The sequence below is a fragment of the Diceros bicornis genome, chromosome 12 (assembly GCF_020826845.1).
Source record: "Diceros bicornis minor isolate mBicDic1 chromosome 12, mDicBic1.mat.cur, whole genome shotgun sequence".
NCBI lineage: Eukaryota > Metazoa > Chordata > Mammalia > Perissodactyla > Rhinocerotidae > Diceros > Diceros bicornis.
In genome coordinates this window covers 30,681,578-30,701,675 of record NC_080751.1, presented here as the reverse complement: position 1 = coordinate 30,701,675, position 20,098 = coordinate 30,681,578, and the positions used below count along the sequence as shown (strand labels likewise).

The following is a 20,098-nucleotide window of genomic DNA, read 5'->3' as shown; positions in this document are numbered from 1 at the left end:
ACTGTGTTTAATTTGCTTTTAGACACAAGACTGGGTGGGACCTGAGTTCACTGCATTTAATTCAGACAGATAGAAGTAGCTGAGCCATTTTAGATAGACTAATATGTGTCATTTCATAATATTTTATCAAGCACCTATTGTTCATTTGTTGAAGTGAAAGCCAAATGCCAACCATTGACCCTGCATATATAAAAGTGAAAGACACCACTTCTTGCCCTCAGGGAGATTATAAGTTAGTTAGGAATATAGACATGGCAACAGTTAATTATAAAATAAGATGGAATTAAATAAGAGATAGATGAGTTCACTGGAAGATTAGAAGCAGAGCTGATTAATTCTGCTTGGGGGATTAGGGAAGGCTGAAGGAAGGACGGAGCATGTCAATTTGACCTTGAAGGGTGGTAGTTAGATGGGATTTTCATGATTGGGGTGGGGAGAGCGTTCCAGGCTGAGAAAGCAGCAAGCAAAAACTATGGAGAGGGCAGTTTATTGTCTAGCTCAGGAACTTCAGAGACAGGGGAGAGAGGTAAAGGCTAGAGATGTGGTTTTGGTAAGCAGTAGCATGCTGGTGGAGAGTTGAGCTCTGGGAGTGGATTATACTGTCCAGAGGAAGCACAGCACAAGAATGAGGCTATGAAGTGTTCCACTTTGTAGAGCATAGCTATTTAAAGACAGTATGGAAGAAGGGGAAGTAAGAAAGGGGCTGTCAGAGGTGACAGGCAACCAAGGAAAAAGCAGTGCAAGGAAGTCAGAGGGAGAGAGAGTCCTGGGAAGGAGGGTTGTGGATAGGCCAGGCTGGACAAAGACTGATTTTAGATTTGGGAATTAGGAGATGCTAGATGACATCTGAGAGAACAGTTTCACTAGAGAGCCATTCCATTTACAACAACAACAATAAAAATTATATCAATATCCACATCTCTATCTATGTCTATCTTCCTTTACATTTGGATAGTGATTTAGATTTTATCCAATATAAGCCTTTTCTGAATCATTCTTTCCCTACAATTGGATATTTCCATTCATTAATTTACTTATTCCAAAAGTAATTTACTGAATCCTTGCTGCAAGCCAGTCACGGGCTAATTGCTAGGATATGATCTCTTTCTCCTCTATGAATTCTCACACCTCATGTTCCTCTTTTGGGGACTTTATTGCTTTCTGCTTTGCATTACTGAAATCTGCATATTTGTCTTAATCCTTCTATTAGCTTGTAAACTCTTTGAGGCCAAAGGCTATCATATCCATCTTTTTATCACTTCATCACCTAGCATTAATGCACTGGAGCACCTGGCTTTTAAGAGATATTAAATTGAACTAAGTTGCTCCTTACACAAACTATGTGGAGATAGGCGAGAAAGATATTATCTCTATTTGACATGGAGGAACAACAAATAAGGGTTAAGCAGCTGACGCAAGTTCATACAGTTAGTGACAGGCATCTTTCCTCTGCAAGGTACTGCATCCTCTAAATAAGAATAATTCCGTGCCTTGTCTTTGGAGAGAAACATTTTCTTTTAGCTTCCAAACTGGCTAAAGCTATCCGGAACCCAAGAGGAGACTGGAAAAGCTGTGCAGTTTCCAAGAGTCAGTTACAAGAAGTGTCTTCTTTTGGACTGGCTATATAGCTAAAGAAAGAACTTAGCTTCCTCAGAAGAAATCACAATTGACTTGCCCTTTCAATATTTTTCACTTTTTTGAAAAAGGATGATGCTGTTTAGCTACAGGGAAAACTAAGACTGTTTTGTTACATGAAGTCCAACAGCAGCAAAAGGAAACTTTATGTAATAATTTAATTTATTCCTTCTAGTAATTTAGAGCCTAGTATAATCAACACCTTAATCATTCTGGAAGGTTTTTCAGAAATTATTAATAGTATTAAAATATTTGATGGGTGTGTGTCTGTGTGTATGTGTATTCTCTCTCTGTCTCTGTTTCTCTGTTTCTCTCCCTCCCTGCCGCCTCCACCTCCCAACCCCAACACAGAGTTTTCATTTTTTGCAAGACTGTGGAAATGAGAATAGTTATTTCATTCCCAAAATAAGCCTTTTGGCAGAAGGTAAGAATCCAAACTTTCAGCTTTACTTTAGTCTGTGGATGAGGTTGGGAAGGGATGGTTTCAGTGGGGGAAACCAATTGCCTTGTACCTTAAAGGAATATTATGTCTCTTTCACAAAAGATGTTTTGACTTAACCAAACATTCTGAAGCTGCATATCTTCAAGATATAACACTCAGGAATCCCCTATTTGCAATACCAGTGCATTTTTCACCTTTAATTATAACAGATATAAATTTTTCCATATATATAAAGAGTAGTCAGGTAAGATTCCACTGTATGTTAATTTGTTTCTGTCTTTTGCTAAGTATCAAATCCATTTATGATCAGAAACACATAGACATTTGTTTGAAGGACTCCAGGGAAATTGGTTAAGATAGCTCACTGGCTAACATTTTTCTGCATGTAATATTCATGTTAAAAGTCTCAATTAGGGGGACTGCTCCGGTGGCCTAGTGGTTAAGTTTGGCCCACTCTGCTTCGGCGGCCCAGGTTTGGCTCCTGGGCACGGACCTACACTACTTGTCAGTGGCCATGCTGTGGCAACGGCTCACATACAAGAGAAAGGAAGATTGGCAACAGATGTTAGCTCAGAGTGAAACTTCCTCAGCAAAAAAAAAAAAAGTCTCAATTAGGGTTCAGAAAGTAAAACCACAGGAATACAATATTTTTCCACAATTAATATTACAGTCTCTAGTAACCTGGAAAGGGGTATAAAGATATTCATTGTGAAATTATCAATATTTTGATTATGTATGCTCACACTTAATGATTGGAGTCTAGTTGAACGATCATTTGCATACTATGAAATCCAAGGTCATGGATGTTCCTCTGAGTTAATATTCTCCTGTAAAATCATGACATAGGCTGAGAATCGCCTGTGTCTCTTTTCCTTGATCTTTTCCGTTCTTAACAGGATTCTACTACCCTTGTGTGCCCTCTCTCAATTCTGATTCAAAAAGACTGTCTGGAGTAGATTTCCTACTAGTCATTGATATTGTTAGGTAAATTTCATAAAGACATCTTGAATTGTACAGGCTTTATAGTTACAAATCTTTTTTATGTTGTTATTCCATTTCATTTCCTCAGCTTCCTTTTCCAAATGAGAAAACTGAGGCTCAGAGAAGTTTGATAATTTGAGATTGTACAGTTAGAATCCAGCACAGCTAGGACTCAACAGATTTTGTCTTCAAGTTCAGTCATTTTTTTCACTCTTTCACTGCTTTATGTAAATGTAAATGTTTGTATTAGCTTTTCCAGGATTATCTACATTTTTTATTTTATCTGAGCAGTCTTTTCCCTGTTAAAGAAATTTTAAGCTACACGCAGCATTGGAGGTAGGGAGAAGAGAGTGCGTATTTTCAGATTTTCTGGAGAGACTCTGAAATCATACCACGTAGAGAGCTGCTTCTTCCACCTATGTGTAGGTGTGAAGATCATTTGAATGTTTATTTTACAACTGGACCCAAGGACATTAGCTATTTTTGGATCAATAGTTTTTTTGCTGAAGAATTCAAGCACATTTTAATACACTTGATTTTCTCAGCACTGAAACTACTACCCAATTTGTAATCTTAGTGTTTTAGACAATTGAGACTGGTTTGAGGTATGCCTAACCTACATATTAAGCTTATGCTCTAGACTCAAACTCTCAGTGAAATAGTTTGATAATTGAATCTTTTCTGGTGGATGATTAGATGATGTATATTATAGAGATTATGTAGGCTATATAGAAGGGATATCAATATTTTATTAAAATTATTTCTGTTTTAAGAATGAATAACAATTACTTTAAATTTCAAGGAAGGTCAGTGTTAACATTGAATACCCTCTTAATGAGACATGCATGTCTCATGATGAACAGGGGAAAAAGAGCACAAATTGTATATTCAAGCTGGAAAAAATGAAAGTCTATGGTAGAGAATCCTATAACTTCCTCCCTGCTCTTCCTGGTTAAAATGGAACACTTAACAGATATGAAAACAAAGGCTTACCCTGACATGTTCTACTTCTCACCACTTGGTATCCCTGGGGGCACATACACGAGAATTTCCCAGGTTCATTGACACATTGATATTGACACAGGTAGCTTGAGGTTCTGCATTCATCAATGTCTGTTGAATCAGGCAAGAGCAAGGACACAGAGTTGAAAAACTGACATGTCAGTAGTTTGGTGATATTTTTTTAGATGAGGTAAAAGAGCAAAAACACAGCAAACTCTGAAACAGAAATACAATACTTTATAAGAAGCTCAAGGGCAGTTCTAACAATATCAGCTCATTTCCCCTAGAACTTCACAGCACAAAGAGTTTTTCTTACCATCAGTTTTACTCAATCATTGCTGACAGTTTGGCGAATCCTGGACCTAACCATACTAGCTGAGCAGACTGAATGAATTGGCTTATGGTTGATGCTCTTCATGTTGGGCTCTCCAGACCCACCCGTGATGCAGATTCATATCTACTTTCTCAGATATTGGGTGGCTCTGCTGCCAAGTTCATCTGAGCTTTGAACTCCAAGTCCCATCCCTGTGCTAGCTTCTAGAGGTGACATCCTGGCAGGGTCTGGCCTTCAGGGGAAGAATGCTTTGTGTTTCTCAATGGTGATGTCCCTATAGTTTGCTCCTAAGGGCAGAGGTAGCTGTTCAGTGCCAGCCTCTTTTGGTTTTGAGCACAGTAGCATGATATGAGATCTCTCTGGATAAGGTATCACTTTGGTGGCCCCAAGTAAAGCTGAGAGGGTCCATGAGGAAGTCAGGGGCATCAAATGTCAATGGCATCCCCTTCAGGATGTCTTATGCTTTTTGAATGACACAGTGGAATGTGCATGTGCAATGGACTCTGAAGGTCATTCCTTCAGTTAAATGGCCCTCCTTTTACTCATGTGGAAAGTGAAACCCAGGCAACTTAAGCAATGTGCCCAAGTCATATAGTGGCAGGAATAAGACTAAGGGCCAGGTCTCTTGTTTTCTGTTCTAATGTTTCTGACATGCAGTCAGCTCTTTTAGAACTTAAATGCGCACACCAGTCACCAGGAGTTCTTGTAAGGTGCAGAATCTGACTCAGTAGGTCTGGGCCGGGCCTGAGATTCTGCATTTCTCACAAGCACCCAGGAGGTGCCGATGCTGATGGTTCTTGGGTCACACTTTGAGAAGCAAGACACTAGAGCACCCTTTCTAATTATTAGACCCTGCCTGTATCTAATATTTCAGTTATTTTGTTTCTTCTCCTTTCTCTTGATAACATACTAAAAAGCCAATGTTACAACTGAATTAAATTAACTGGATTTTAGAGTAGAATTTCAATGGATAACAATTTGTTTCTATAAACAGGTACATAATCCGATAAAGCCACAGCAATCACAGAGACTGCACTCTTATTACAAATTATTTGGAAAATATTTTACCTTCACAGTTGAGCCTGTCACTGCTTAGCTCATATCCTTGATTGCACTGACAGATGAATGAACCAAGAATGTTGTAGCATTGCTGAGCACATTGATTGCTGGCATCACATTCATTTATGTCTGAAAAGAAAGGTTATAAACATTTATATACGTATGTCTTTAAACATATTCTTGTTCTTTTGTACCTATGTCATCTGATGATAAGTGAGTAACTCCCTAGCTGGATTCTTTGCCCTGCAGAAGCTCATTGGAGAACATCCATTCAGGTTTCATGTTTGTTGGAACAACTTCAAACATCTGTCATATACTTCTTTTAGAAATACCAGAATACTTTTTTCTCTGGGAATGACAGTTACTTGGTGTTTGATGAATCTTTCCAAAAGAATTTAATGATTCTAATAAATATACATTCCAGTATCTATTTTCTTTTATTGTTGTTCAGATGCAAAATGCCAAGTCTATAAATAATTGATACAAGACACTCATACTGATATGGTCTCTCAGCATGCTGTAGTGAAGATTTATCTGTGCTATTTATTACTTTTTAAATGTGTCCTGTTAAATTCCATTACAATTATAACATAAGCCTTTGAGACCCATACAGAGTTTTGCAATGCTCTAAGGCACTGAAAATATTGTGAAAAGGCATTTTTCCTGCACTAGATTCTTTCTATGTCATGCCAATCTTGAAATTGTGTGCCATGACATTGCATTCTGAAAGGGGAGAAGAAGCATGTAAAAATCAGATGCGCTTTCAGTGGAAAGTTTATGTACTTGAACTTGCAGTAATCCCTTTGGCATCTTCAGCATTTATATCACACATTGTTGACTAATTGGTGTGTGTTATCAATTGATGTGTAGCTTTTTATTTTTTGATATACCCACAGAAGAGAACTAAAACCAAGGTTAACAAAGTTTTCCATTCATATCTTGATGTGTTTTAAGAAACAGATTGGTTATTGTCTTTTCAGCTTTATGCATGGATATTGATGGAAATCAGTTCACTCAAGAACATAGAAAACTGGAAATACTGCAGCATGGCATGGGGTTTGCTTTTGTTGAAGACAAATCAGTTAGGATGGTAATTCCCAAAAGGCTTACCTACGCACGTATAGTTGTTTGCGGCCAACTGAAATCCAGGACTGCACTGGCAATAAAATGATCCTGGTGTGTTCACGCATCTTTGGTGGCAATATGGAGGGATGGCGCATTCATCTATATCTAGGTTATCAGGCACACACACACAAGGAGAACCAAATTATTGACTATCCACAGCTGTTTCCTCTCAAGTTCTCAGCAGAACATTATCTAGAAAACCTATCTAGAGAAGATCTCATTTGAAAAGTAATTATTTTTCTCTCTTTTTTTAAATTAAGATATATGTGTTTATAAATATATTTTGGTCTGCATTCTGCAGTTAAGTGAGATGTTAAGAACAAAGACTTCATAAACCAGGTTGGGTGAGTTGAAATTTAAAGAGAGAAAAGTAATTAAAACTATTTCACATATATATGAGAATGTCCGTTTGGGGGTCTAAAAGCTTATTTATAATGACAGAAGTAAAAAAGAACTATGGAAGAACTGAATGATGTGGCACAGAACTAAGAGAAAGGAAGTGTGGGCTGCTGTTTGGTGATCCTGGTGAAGTTACTTAAATGTTCAGTATTTTGATTTTTTTCTTCCGTAAAATGTAGATAGTAATGCTTGCTATGTGTATGTTATGAAGTTTCTGTGAGCACCAAATGAAAGAACACTGTGGAAGGAATAGGATGCTAAACAAGTTACCTCTTGAGAGTGCTCTTCTGACACATTGATGAAGCATTCCAGCCCATGTCCTTCTCATATAAATATTTCCAACTATAAAATGCTCAACTGAGAACTTGCAGAGTAGGATTAACATCTTAGAAGCATAATAAGATTTCATTAATTCATAACTCTACACTTTGGACAACTCCAACATGGCGTGTGTAATTTCAAATAATTATATGTATAATGTAAGACAATATAGTGACACAGTCTTATGGGAAAAAAACAAAAAGAAAACAAAACTTTACACTGAGCTCTGCTGGTATTTTCATAACTAAAAGTGTGGGAGGCAGTGTGCTCAAGTGGCCTCAGGGTAACCTGAGTTTGAATCTTTGTTCTGGCAATTACTAGCTTGGTCTTAACCTCTCAGAGCTTCCATTTCCTTTTCTGTAAGTAATACAACAATGTGGTAGAATTGTTGAGAGGATTACATGAGATAATGTAGGCAAACTTCCTTGAACAAAACAGGTAAATATAAATGGGAGCTATTATTAATAAGTTGCAAAATATACTTGATTTAACTTGAATATGGTCATGCATTGCTTAATGACAGGGATATGTTTTGAGAAATGTGTCACTAGGTGATTTTGTCGTTGTGCGAACATCATAGATTATACCGAAGGGGAACAAAATTTGCCACCCCAAAATGTGTCGAACGTGAGGATTATTTTAGGCTGATTATTTTTAAGGAACAAAAGACTCAGGAAGTTTTTCTTGTTACCTTTCCCTTAACTGCCTAAAAGAATTCAAATAAAAAAAGCTGTCTCAGGAAAGGAGCTATCATCTTAGCATAACAGGAACAAGGTGGTAGGCAGGGAGGAACCTAGAAAAGCCTGTTTGTTGGGCTTCCCACTGTGTTCTTCTATTTCTGTATGGCCAAACATTTGTTTTCCAAATGTTTGCTCCTTTTCACCTTCCTGTGAATTGCCTTCCTTCCCTTTGAAGTCCCTGACTCTCCCCACCCCCAACATCTTTTGTCTTTAGCTGAGGATGGTATTTAAGGTGAAGGCTTTGGCCATTTTGGTGAGTTACTTGATTTTCCTGGGTTTTTCCCATGTATACGTGTTATTAGAACTTTATTTGTTTTTCTCCTGTTAATCTGTCTCATGTCAATTTAATTCTTAGACCAGCCAGAAGTACCTAGAAAGGTAGAGGAAAATTTCTTCCTCCCCTACAGTACTTACACAAACCTAGATGGTGTAGCCTACTACACACCTAGGCTATATGGTACTAATCTTATGGAACCACTGTGGTATATGCGATCTATCATTGACTGAAATGTTTTGTGGCACATGACTGTATTGAAGTAAATAATAATGATATTCACATGGCTTCCCCCCTCCTTTATTTAGGAGTCTGCTCAAATGTCACCTCAGGGAGGCCATCTCTGTCCATCCATATAAAATCGCATCTTCTGCCCTATCTATCCCCTTATCCTGCTTTGTATTTCTTTGTAGCCATTGACACTCGTTGACATTGTGTTTTGTGTTTATTTGCTACTTGTCTGTCTCCATCACTATAATGCATTCCAAATAAGACCTGTCTCCTCCTCTTGAGGTAGAAATAGAGTATTTTTTGTCCATTCACTGCTGTATGCTTAATATCTGGAACAGTGCCTGGCATAGTGGGTGCTCAATAAACATTAGTTGAATGAATGGAAATTTCATATTAATTAAGAGCAATTTTAGTACAGTTCTGTCTACTACCAACTCTTACAGCCAAGTGTTAGTATCAATAGCTAATTTGTATAAATAGTACTTTCTAATAGATCCATGAGGGCCATGATTCTGTAAAATCTGTTGGTTCACCATGATAACCCAGCACCTAGAGCAGTGCCTGGTATCTAGTCAGCCCTCAATAAAGTGTGACAGTGTGATGTATATGGGGAAGTATAACTAGTGAGATAAAGCTGGAGTACAATTTTTTGTGGGGAGAGGGGTCTTCATGCAACAGAGCTGGGCAAAGATCAAGTTAAGGAAGACCTTGTATGCTCTGTTGAGGAATGTAGAGTTGGCTCTATGGGTAAGGGAAATAGAAGGGAAACCACATGATTAGATCTGAAAGGTTCTAACCATCTATTTCATTTTCTTTGATTCTTCCCGCAGTAGGTTGGGTTAGTTCTTTTTCTGGACTTTTTATTCCCTCAATTGTTTACTTCCCTGACTAACACAGTGGGCAAAACTTTGGTGCCTATGGAGTTTTCCACAAAATCTTCTCCTAAATCACAGCTTCAGTCACTGCAAACTCTTGGCCTTCCTCGGAAGCTAGGCACCAACCCCAGCATCTAGGCACAGAATTGTGGCAGGCAGAACTGAGCCAGGGACTATGAGGAGCTCAGTGTTGACATCCTGCTATCAACAGCTCACAGTCTCAGGTGAAAATTGATGCTGGTTGCCTGTCCCCACATCCTCATCCTCTGTTCCTAAGAGAAAATAAGGACTTTTCACTGATCTATGGTATGAGGTGTTATATAAAGCAATGGAGTCAATTAGAGAGTTTCATGCCTAAAGCTGGGCCTCATGATTGAGCCCAGAACACTTTAGATTACTACTTATTTGCCAGTCAGTCTCTCCATACCACATTCTTTCAGTCATTCAAAAAACATGCATAGAGCATCTACTTGGCAGGCACTCTTCAGGGACTGGGGAGACAGCAGTGACACAAACCAGACCTGGCCCCTGTCCTCAGGGAGCTCAAGTAGAGGCACATGCTGCACTTAGGGTTGCATTCCTAGCACTGCCCCAGCTTGCAACATAAAGAATGTCTAGTCTGTTAGCTCATTACATAATGATAGCACTATTCAGCCCAAGACCAGGTACTGTTCTAAGCACTCCCACACAGAGCTCCTGAGGTAGGGGCTAGTATTATCTCCATAGTGAGACACAGAGAATTTAAATAACTTGCCCAAGGCCTCAAAGTGAGTTAGGGGTGGAGCTGCGATTTGAACCTCACCATTTACCCTATAAGCTAAGCTATGCTATGAACCAGTGAATGAAGCCTATATCATGGGTGTTTTAGTGCTATGGCCCCCAAATCGCTAATTTAAAATTATCTTTTTAGTTGCTTTTGTGGTCCCATTCATACCCCAAATTTCTGATTTTGCTTAGTCTAACATGTAACCAAGACTTTGATATTCAGAATATGCTCAATCGTTAAGGTTAATTCTTTCTCGTTAACGTGGAAAAGGGAATGGTAGTCAATGGAAGAATAAGCAGTTGTTAGCTATCATTCTCCAAATAAATATGATTGCTTTGTTTTGATTGCCTAAGGTTTAAACAATTAAGATGCTTAAGACAGGACTTTGCTTACTGCATTATTGTACTTACCTATACACTGCTCTCCTCTCTTTTGATACCCCGGAGGGCACTGACAGGAGAAGGAGCCTCGTAAGTTGATGCACACTTGGTCCGCTCTACAGTTGTGCGTCCCTGCAGTGCACTCATCTATGTCTGTTAAAGACATGCAGCACAGAAGGAGTTTGAGTTGGTTGTGAAGATGTTATTTCCTCTGTTTTGCTCTCGTACTTTTCTTAAAGAAACCAAGTTTTTACTTTATTCTTAAAACATTATAATATTGTTATACTGAAAATGTTTTAAATTATAAATTATTTCAAGTGTTCAGAAGACAATTTCATAGATACCAGTATGTACCACTTACATTTAACAAATGCTAACATTTTGCCATGCTTGCCTCAGCTCACTTTATTTTGTTAAGAAATGAAACATTTGAGATATAGCTAAAGCCTTACTCTATCCTCATCCCTTTACCCACCACCTGCCACTATGCTGGTAGGTGTGAATTCTTTCCTGAGATGTTTTTATATTTTTATTATATAGATATGCACCCCTTAGAATATACAGTGTTGTTTTGTGTGTTTTAAAATGGAAATAAATTGTTTGATATTTGCTTTTTCCATGCAATATATCACATTTGAGATAATTTCTATTGAGAAATCTCTAAAACTCTCCCTAATAACTGGGTATAATTGATTTAATTTGTTAACGCATTTAAATGCATTAAATTTAATATTTTGTATAATGTTATTTTTAATTTTATACATTCCCTATTGCTGTTCTTTTTTTTTTTTGGCAAACTTGAGCATAACATGAATGTATAAACCTTTCATTGCAAATTTCTAAATGCAAAAGATTCAATTTGATCATATTCCTCTAGGAGAGATAAGCTGATATAGTTTAAAATACATATTTTCCCAAAGCATTTCACTTCTGGGGATAATTTACTAAATGTGCCTTAAGGAGTAAGAAGATTATAGTTCTAGAAAAGTAAAAAATGCTCAGTCATAATTTAATGAACCTGTTATAACGAATTTCTTTGGGATCAAAATGTGATGTGAATTTTTGTGTGTGCGTTCATATTACAGTAATTTATAAGTGAAATTTAATTTTGTCTTATCTACATCACCTTTGCATTCATTCAAATCTCTCATATTATGAAGTTAAATAGCACAGATGAAAGGATTATGTATTTTGGCATTCTTCAACAACTGAAGACACTAAGCTTCATTAAAAAATATCATAAAACTGGGCCGGCCCCGTGGCTTGGTGGTTAAGTGCGCGCGCTCCGATGCTGGTGGCCCGGGTTCGGATCCCGGGCGCGCACCGAGGCACCACTTCTCCGTCCATCCTGAGGCTGAGTCCCACATACAGCAACTAAAAGGATGTGCAGCTATGACATACAACTATCTACCGGGGCTTTGGGGAGAAAAAAATAAATAAAATCTTAAAAAAAAAAAAAAATATATCATAAAACTTGTAATTCCTAGATGACAAATTTTGCATAAAAACTGAGGCAGGCTTAGGGCGCCTTAGATCGTCAGTGTGTTAGACCCACGGTGGTGCTTTGGAAGAAATAATGGGCCAAGAATCAATTAAAAAATGAGCCATCAGTAATTAGAATTTATTCATCAATTCCTGCCCTCCCTTGAAGAAGTTCGGAGAGTGGCTCCTGGTGTGTGGCCTTTCATCTTTCTATATTCCCAAGAAGAATTGCTGCACTTACACTACCCAGTGTAATAATGTAGGAAGTTGTTCTCAGATATCAGCTTTCAATTAGCTGGGTGTGGAAATGATAAGAAGCATTTTTTCCAAAAGAAAGAGGGAGGGGAGATCAAAAATACTCGAGGGATGTATGGCTGTTTATTGGATGATAACCTATAAAAGCATCTATTACATAATTCTTTGAACCTGGTTTTAAAGTTTTGGCGAATATTTTTGGTATTGTTTTTTATTTTTGTTTTGAAATCTATTATTATTATTTTCAAATCACTGTTACAACTCTGTCCTTTTTAGGTACTATGCAAAGGTGCAGTAACCTTGCTTTAAAATTATCTGCTCTTTTGTTTGCCTTTTATTATTTTCTCATATACACTTCATGAAAACATTTCTACTGGGGTTTCTTTCAGAGCTTTATGACTCGCTAATGCAGAAATGACAGCAGAATTCCTATTGTTTTATGTCAAGAACATTTGCCAGCATTTGCAGTGATAACAGCCCTGAGAGATACTGCAATGTGAGATTCAGATGTGGCAAGTTTCCTCAGTACATGCTGGCAGAAGATCAAGGACTCGGCTGGCTGCTGCATTTTCTAAGAGAGGCCTCACCAGTGAGCGTGGCTTTTCTTTCTGAGACATCTCTCTGCAAAGATGTCTCCACCCCACTGCATTCCTGATGTCCTACAATTTCCTTCCTTCTTTCTTGTCGTTTAATTCTGTCTCTTTGAAAAATAGCCTAACATTTCCAGTGGAATTAATATATCATTAAATAGGTTTTAAACATAAAAACCATGCTACCTGGACCTGCTCCTTCTTAAGAAGCAGGTCCGTTTACTTTCTGAGAAGGATTATTTAATAAAAACATTAGGTGAGTTAGAATAATTTAATAAAAAAAAAACAAAAAATAAAATACCACTGCCTCCACTGCCACTATATTCTTTCCATTTCTCTATCAAAAAAACGAGCTAAACTGTAATAGGACTCACCTCACCTAGAAGTGACTGGTGATATTTTTTGTACACTTTCTTCTACTTACCTAGACTCACTTATTTTTAATTCTTTCAGATGGGAAACCTCCTGAAATTCAATAAAACACAGTTGAATGAAATCCCCTTTCAAGAAATTATTCCAAAGGAGTTGAATGCATGCTTCATCATACACCTTGAGCTGGATCTGCTAGTAAATGAACTGACTATATTTTGATTTATGGCTTCTCTGACTCGGGTGTAGAATATTTATCCTCTCCTTTACTCTTAGCAGGTTATCTAATGCTGAAGGATATATACATAGACTGAATTTCTTTGAACTATCTTCAATTATACCGTCAATTTAATAGTGTACTTAAATGACAGTTTTATCATTTTGAAAGTTGTACTTTGAGATCCTCTTATTGTTTATTCACACATCTATACAAAGTCATATAAGAATTGTTATACATTGTTAAGCTTTTTTATGCTTGTTTTTTCTACTTGTATGCATTTATATTTGTCTTAAATATCATAAAGTTCAATGTGATAAGAAAATCATTAAAATATACAACTATGTCAGAAATTCAGAGCAGAATATCCGTCCCTGTGCCGAGGCACCAGAACACCTGGATCTCCCAGGTGTTTATGAAAGTCCTCTGTGGTCAGAATATCTATACTGGTAAAAGCAATGCTTTAGTCACAAAGGAAACTACTCAAGTCAGCCATGATTTTCCTGAGAATCTAGGAAAAAGTACTCTAGGGAGAGGAGTTTTTGTTTTGTTTTTAAACTATTTATAAGTTATCCTTGACAGTTAAGTTCACTAGGTCCTTTAGGCAGTCAGTTAACACATTCCCTGGGCCCTGGACCCAAGCTCTTTGAGGATGGGGTCTATGATTTACTTATTTCTGTATTCCTAGCATCTAGCAGAGTGCATGAAACATGGTATGTTTTCGACAAATATTTTTTCAATAAATGGATGAATGAATCATGGTTGTTTTCTGAGAACTGATGCCTAGAGTTTAAGGAAAGTAGGATCAGTGTTATATCTCATGGAACTGAACATTTACAAGGCAGAGTAACAGGCAAAATGTAAGAAACACAGCACAACCAGCAAGATGTCAGCAAATGGAAATGGATATAAAACAATGGAGTTGAGAAGTGCAGAAGCTAGGAGGAATAAGGCAGCATCAAAGGTGGGAGGCTGAGGAAGGTTTGCCTGAAAAGGTGAGTTTTGAGCTGCATTTTGAAGAAGGTAAGGTACACAGATTGGCAGAAATAGGAGGCTATTTCTAGGCAGAAGACAAGTCACAATAGAAAACAATGATAAGACAAAAGTGGTTTGCATGAGAAGAATGGCAGACAGCTGGAATCAGCATGGCTGGAGGGGCTGTGCATGAGAAGCCTGGTGCCTGTGCATGGTTGAACACACTCATAAAATGGTAGCTCAAGTCATTAGCAAAATTCAGGGCCTTAAAGGTGGGATTAGAGTTTGGATTGAACACCATAGGGAGCAGCTCTGAACTATGTAGACATAGCCTAATGTAAACATTACTAAAGAACAAAATAATAGAATGTGCTTCCTAAAATATCACAACACGTAAATGAACTCATATTTCATCATTCTAATGCGTTAAGAATAGCTAATGGCAATATTTGGTGATTCCCTCATTTTTCAAAAATGTGCCCACACTCTCCCTCCTAGTGATTTATACTATTGTAGGTCCCTCTCTTGCTGACTTTGGCACCATCATTGCTTTAAATAATCCAGTCTGATCTTTGCTCACCTCTCACTTCTAGCTTCTTTATCACACTGACCCCCAGTCTATGGAACTGCATATTTGGTTTTCTCTCAAAGTTAATGAAGGCAACTGTGTCCAAATCTTTGTGCTGTCCATTAAGTCCCTGCTTAGGCCCTCATTCTCTATGTTTTTGGCTCCTTCCCTTCAGTCTGACTCATATTTCCCAAACCCCTGACTCATGCTGCTTTCTTTCTCTTATGCAACATTTTAATCTCTGCAATGTTCTTTCCATAATTTGATAACTTACCACGACATGGAGTCACTTCAGTGTATTTTCATGGGCAAAACTTTCCGTACCTTAAATGCTGTGGATTACCACTTAGACTTTTCTAATTTGTGCTGCTTTAGGTTTAAGGAGTAATCAGAACTACTTTGGAATAAGCCACCGTGGACCAGTGATGAGAATGCACTGAGATAGGAGGAAGGGGACTGAAACTATTTTGATTCTGTCACTGCCTATGTGATCTAGGGCCATGGTAGCAATTCTTTTTCTCTCTGTTTCTCCATCTGTAAAATAGACTGTCTATCTTTAATGATAATGCACAGATAAAAGAAATGTTCAGAAACATCAAAATATATCTTTTTGTTTCCAGATCGTAAACCTTTAGAATAAAATAACCACATCTTTACTAGTTCTGTGTGGGACACTGTGCATGCCTTGTAAATATTTGATGGTGCTGTTCTCTGAAATTCTGTGATTAAAGAAAAGGTACTGTTAAATATAAGTTGCGGCCATGTGGATTTAAAACTTTATTATGTCTTCCTCAACCGTACTGATTTAATCTCATAAATGGAGTAAAGTAGGGGGAAAAAAAGGTCAAGCATTCATGTTTGCTGTGAGGAGGAGCTACTTTACTCCTGGCCTCTTTCTTTCCTTTTCTTTCTTTCTTGCTTCCACCTGCCCCCCCCCCCCCCACATTCTTAATGATTTAGATAGATACGCATCTGCTCAGAATGATTGGTCCTAATGCTTTTTAGTGATAGGACAATAAATTAGTTTCCAGCAAAGTACTTTTTCTACTTATTCCATGAAACTTTTTAAATAAAAGGGACTCATTGGATGAAGATCTTATAGTTATTTTGGGTATTCATCCTATTTTTCAATATAATCCTGAAAGGTAGGAACTATTTCAGCAGGAGCTGAGGGCATTGCTGTTTTACTACTGCCACATCCATTAATGGCTATTGATAATGATAATCTGAGTCATCCTGGCATTAAATTATGTTGATTGAAATCTGATTAAGAAGAAAGTGTAATCTTTTATATAACTTCATATAGAAATTTGTTAAAATTCTAAAATTCATTGGTATAAAAAATAGGTAAATGCTTAGCAATATTTATACATCTATTATTTTATTAGGAAATCAGATTTACAAGCCTCTGATTTAATCCTAATAATGCCCTGTGGAATAAGTGGTCACATCATCCATAATTTATGTATGAGGCAGGAGGATATCACTGAAATGTAGATTGGTGAGGTGACCTGCCCAAGGTCACACAGAGCAGAGATTCGAACCCAAGATTTCTATTTTGCCTCTGCAATTTAGGTCTCCAGAAAGATTTATTTCTTAAGGGTTCTGAATAGCAGAAGTTTGATTGTAGTTGTATATATATATTTAATTTTTCTTAGAATTAAAGAGAGGGTTGTTAATCTGTAGCACTTTGATTCCTCCCTTGTGTCTTTCTTCTACATTAGAATAACATTCATAGCTCTCCAAGTCTTCTGTTTCCCTCCCCAGTCCTTAGCCAATTATCAACAATTTTTGTCAAAGACTTCCTATTTCCCTTGCTGCTTCTTTCATAGTACTGGAATCAGATTTATCTGGGCTAAATGCCCAGTTCTAGTTAGCTTTTCACCCTTCTGAAATTATCATCTAGAATTCACCCAAGCTAAGCAGTTCTAGTGGAGAAAATAAATACTGATATTAAGTAACAAAAGAGGACTGTCTTCATCGATGGCCAGCAGTAGATTTATAGTTCTAGATTCTTATCTGTTCTGGCAAAACAGATTGTTAATAATTTGGTGTGCTTTAAATGATAAACAAAAATATCACCAAAATCAACAATTATCAGCCTCCCTGATAGTTCATTTCTTTCTTTTAGAGAGTGGTGAATCAAGTGTCTTTGGCATTGCACTGTGTTCTATCAGAACCTTGAAATATGCTGTTTCTATATAGGAAAACCATGCTACATGTATGCAGAGTTGCTTTTCTAGCAATGATGATGGATTTACACTGCAAATCAACCTTCTCTCACCTAGTATCCTCTGTGGCTAGTGGTGTTCATTTGCAAGATGATTGGATGAGGTTAGACATACAGTTCCTGAAGATGGGGGAGAAAAACCAACTGGTGCACGTGAACACTCAACTCGTGACTCATCTGTACTACATACAAACCAAATGAACCAGTCATAGGCTAAAACAGAACAAGCAAAAACAAAGGCCTTAATTCTCATTCTTCCGCCCTTTTTGCACACTGGCAAAGTGAAGCTTATTACTTTCAGAATCTTAAGGAAAAAACATTTTCTACTAATAAATGATTATTAATTGTCAGGGATGTTCTCTGACATCTCTGTGAATACGTCAAACCCAGCTAAACTCTCTTTTTTCTTCTTAAACTTAATTATCCATTAAAAAATTGTTTGAGAAAAGATGACCCTGGTATTTGGAATGATATTACAACCAATCATCAATCTACAACCTTGTGGAGGTAATACTGTATTTTGAAAGAAGCTGAACCATCAGTCTTTGCTCTGGGGTGGCTCAGTTCCAGAAATTAAAGACCCTCTGTGTGAAAGGTCAAGCCCATCCAGTACAAGCTGGGGACCTGCCTTATACTGGATGGCTTTTGGAGGAATTGTGATCGCATCTTATTATTGGAATGCCCTTGCAGTAACATTTCAGTTGTGTTTTCCTGGTGCGCTAAGGCTTCACCTTGCCCCTCCCACCCGCCTCCCATCCCCAGCTCCAGATCAAACCCTTGGAAAGTGATGAACTAAATGGAGACTGACTACATTCAACTCAGTCCACCATGCCCTGCCTGAGCACTGTGATTTGATTCCTGGCCTCCCTCCGTGAGTCATTACAGCCAGATGAGTCAGTCTCCATAGCCCAAAGCACACACATTCCTGGCTCATTCCTTTAGGCCAGCCGTCACCTGAAGTCGCATAAGCTCCTGGCTATGGCAATGCCAATTATAACAAGTATGGCTTGGTGACCTCCTAATTGTATGAGACCACTCTCATTATACTTGTTGTTCATTCAACAATAAACAGCTTTTGTGCCCACTAAATTGAGACATACTACTAAATTTGCTGAGTGTAACTCGGCAATACTTCTCCAAATCATTAACTGCCTAAGGCTTTTTAAATAAAGTTTATCTTTGCCCCACTTGCCTTCAGAGCATGTTACCTTCTTGTGTGTATTTTCCTACCCATTTCATTTCATCTTACTTATGTTGTTTCTGCACAATGTTTCCCTATATGACTCAGGGTCCTTATGTTTTTCTGAATTCCAAATGGAGCAGAGAATTAGGATGAAGATGGGGGTAACTCACCAAATTTGCACTAAATTCCCTTTTCTTTTCTCTTTTTGATTCAAAATTCCAGCACAATGAAAAGCAATGAAAGGATAAATATGTGGGTAAATCTAAATAAATACTGACTGTATAAAACAATAATAGTCAAGTCTTTAGGGATTTATAAAATATTTAGAATTAAAATACATGAGAATGATAGCACATAGGTTGGCAGGAAGGTAAATGGAGTTTAAGTATTTTAAGGTCCTTGCATAGTCTGGGAAGAGGTACAACTACTAATTTATTTTAGACTTTGATAAGTCAAGGATGCACGTTAAAGTAATCCCTAGGGAAAAACAATAAAAGAATAGTAAAACAGTATAAAACTGCAAAGTTAATACAGGAGAAAATGGAATAATACAAAATAGTCCATCATTTTAGAGAGAAGGCAAGAAAGGAAAGAAACAGCAAACTAAAACGTGCAGAACAAATAGAGGCAAATAGTAAAATGGTAGCTTACACCTAAACATATCAATAGTTACATTAAATGTAGGTGGATTAAATGCTCTTACTAAAAACCAAGAATTCACATTGATTAAAAAAACAAAACCAGAATATGCTGCTTCAAAAAAAACAATTAAATATAATGACACAGATAGATTAAAGAAAAAAGATGGAAAAAATACCATGCAAACACTAACCAAAAGAAAGTTGGCTTTGCAATATTAATATAAGACAAAGTTGACTCTAAGAGAAAAAAAATTACTAGAGAATAAAAAATAATACTACGTACTAACAAAAGTTTTAGTTCATCAGGAAAATGCAGAAATTCTAAATTTAACTGCATTTAATCACATAGCCTCAATACAGATAAAGCAAAAATGGATAAAGCTAAAGGAAAAAATGAATAAATACACTTACAGTAAGAGATTTTGACATACTTCTCCCAATAACTAAAAGAATAAGCATACATTTTCAGAAATGAATAGAAAATATAAATAACATGATTAAAAACTTTGAACTAATTGACATATATGGAACACTGTACAGAATACATAATCTTTTCAAGTATTGAGGGAACATTAAAAGAAAATTACTATACGCTAGCCTTAAGGAGAGTCTAAATAAGTTTCAAAAATTGCAGTATACAGATTTTGTTCTCTAACTACAATGCAAATAAGAAAGGAACAACAATGAAGACAACAAAACTAGAAAAATCACCTTCTTTTGTAAAAAAGACATACAATTCAAAAACAACTCATGGTTTAAAGAAGATAACAAAATTGAAATTGAGACTACTTTAAACTGAATGAAAATGAAAATATTACGTATCAAAACTTGTGGGGAAAAATGCCAGCCCATAAGAAGCCCTATAGTCCCTCCTTCTGTCCTTAACATCATCCTTATCTTTTTCCCACTGAACTCAATATACAAGAGAAGAAAATACAGATGAGATTTGTATCTGAGGATAGTCTGCTATGAGAGTGGACTTCACGGTTTTGAAGGACTGCTTAGAGAAGAAGAAAAAGATCTT

At 37.1% G+C, this 20,098-nt stretch overlaps 1 protein-coding gene and 1 long non-coding RNA gene across 2 annotated transcripts in view; one reads left to right on the top strand and one right to left on the bottom strand.

The window, feature by feature from the left end:
• Positions 1-15,684, top strand: part of LOC131411953 (uncharacterized) — a 198,955-nt gene extending 183,271 nt beyond the window's left edge. The window contains exons 5-6 of the long non-coding RNA XR_009221678.1: positions 12,691-12,890; positions 13,345-15,684. This is a non-coding gene — a long non-coding RNA (uncharacterized LOC131411953). The remainder of the gene's footprint in view (positions 1-12,690; positions 12,891-13,344) is intronic.
• The window catches only part of EFEMP1 (EGF containing fibulin extracellular matrix protein 1), a 58,209-nt gene that overhangs the window by 6,457 nt on the left and 31,654 nt on the right, over positions 1-20,098 (bottom strand). Inside the window, exons 5-8 of the mRNA XM_058551203.1 lie at positions 10,595-10,717; positions 6,564-6,683; positions 5,463-5,582; positions 4,052-4,171 (exon numbers count right to left, since the gene is read on the bottom strand). Coding sequence (XP_058407186.1) covers positions 4,052-4,171; positions 5,463-5,582; positions 6,564-6,683; positions 10,595-10,717 — 483 coding nt within the window. The remainder of the gene's footprint in view (positions 1-4,051; positions 4,172-5,462; positions 5,583-6,563; positions 6,684-10,594; positions 10,718-20,098) is intronic.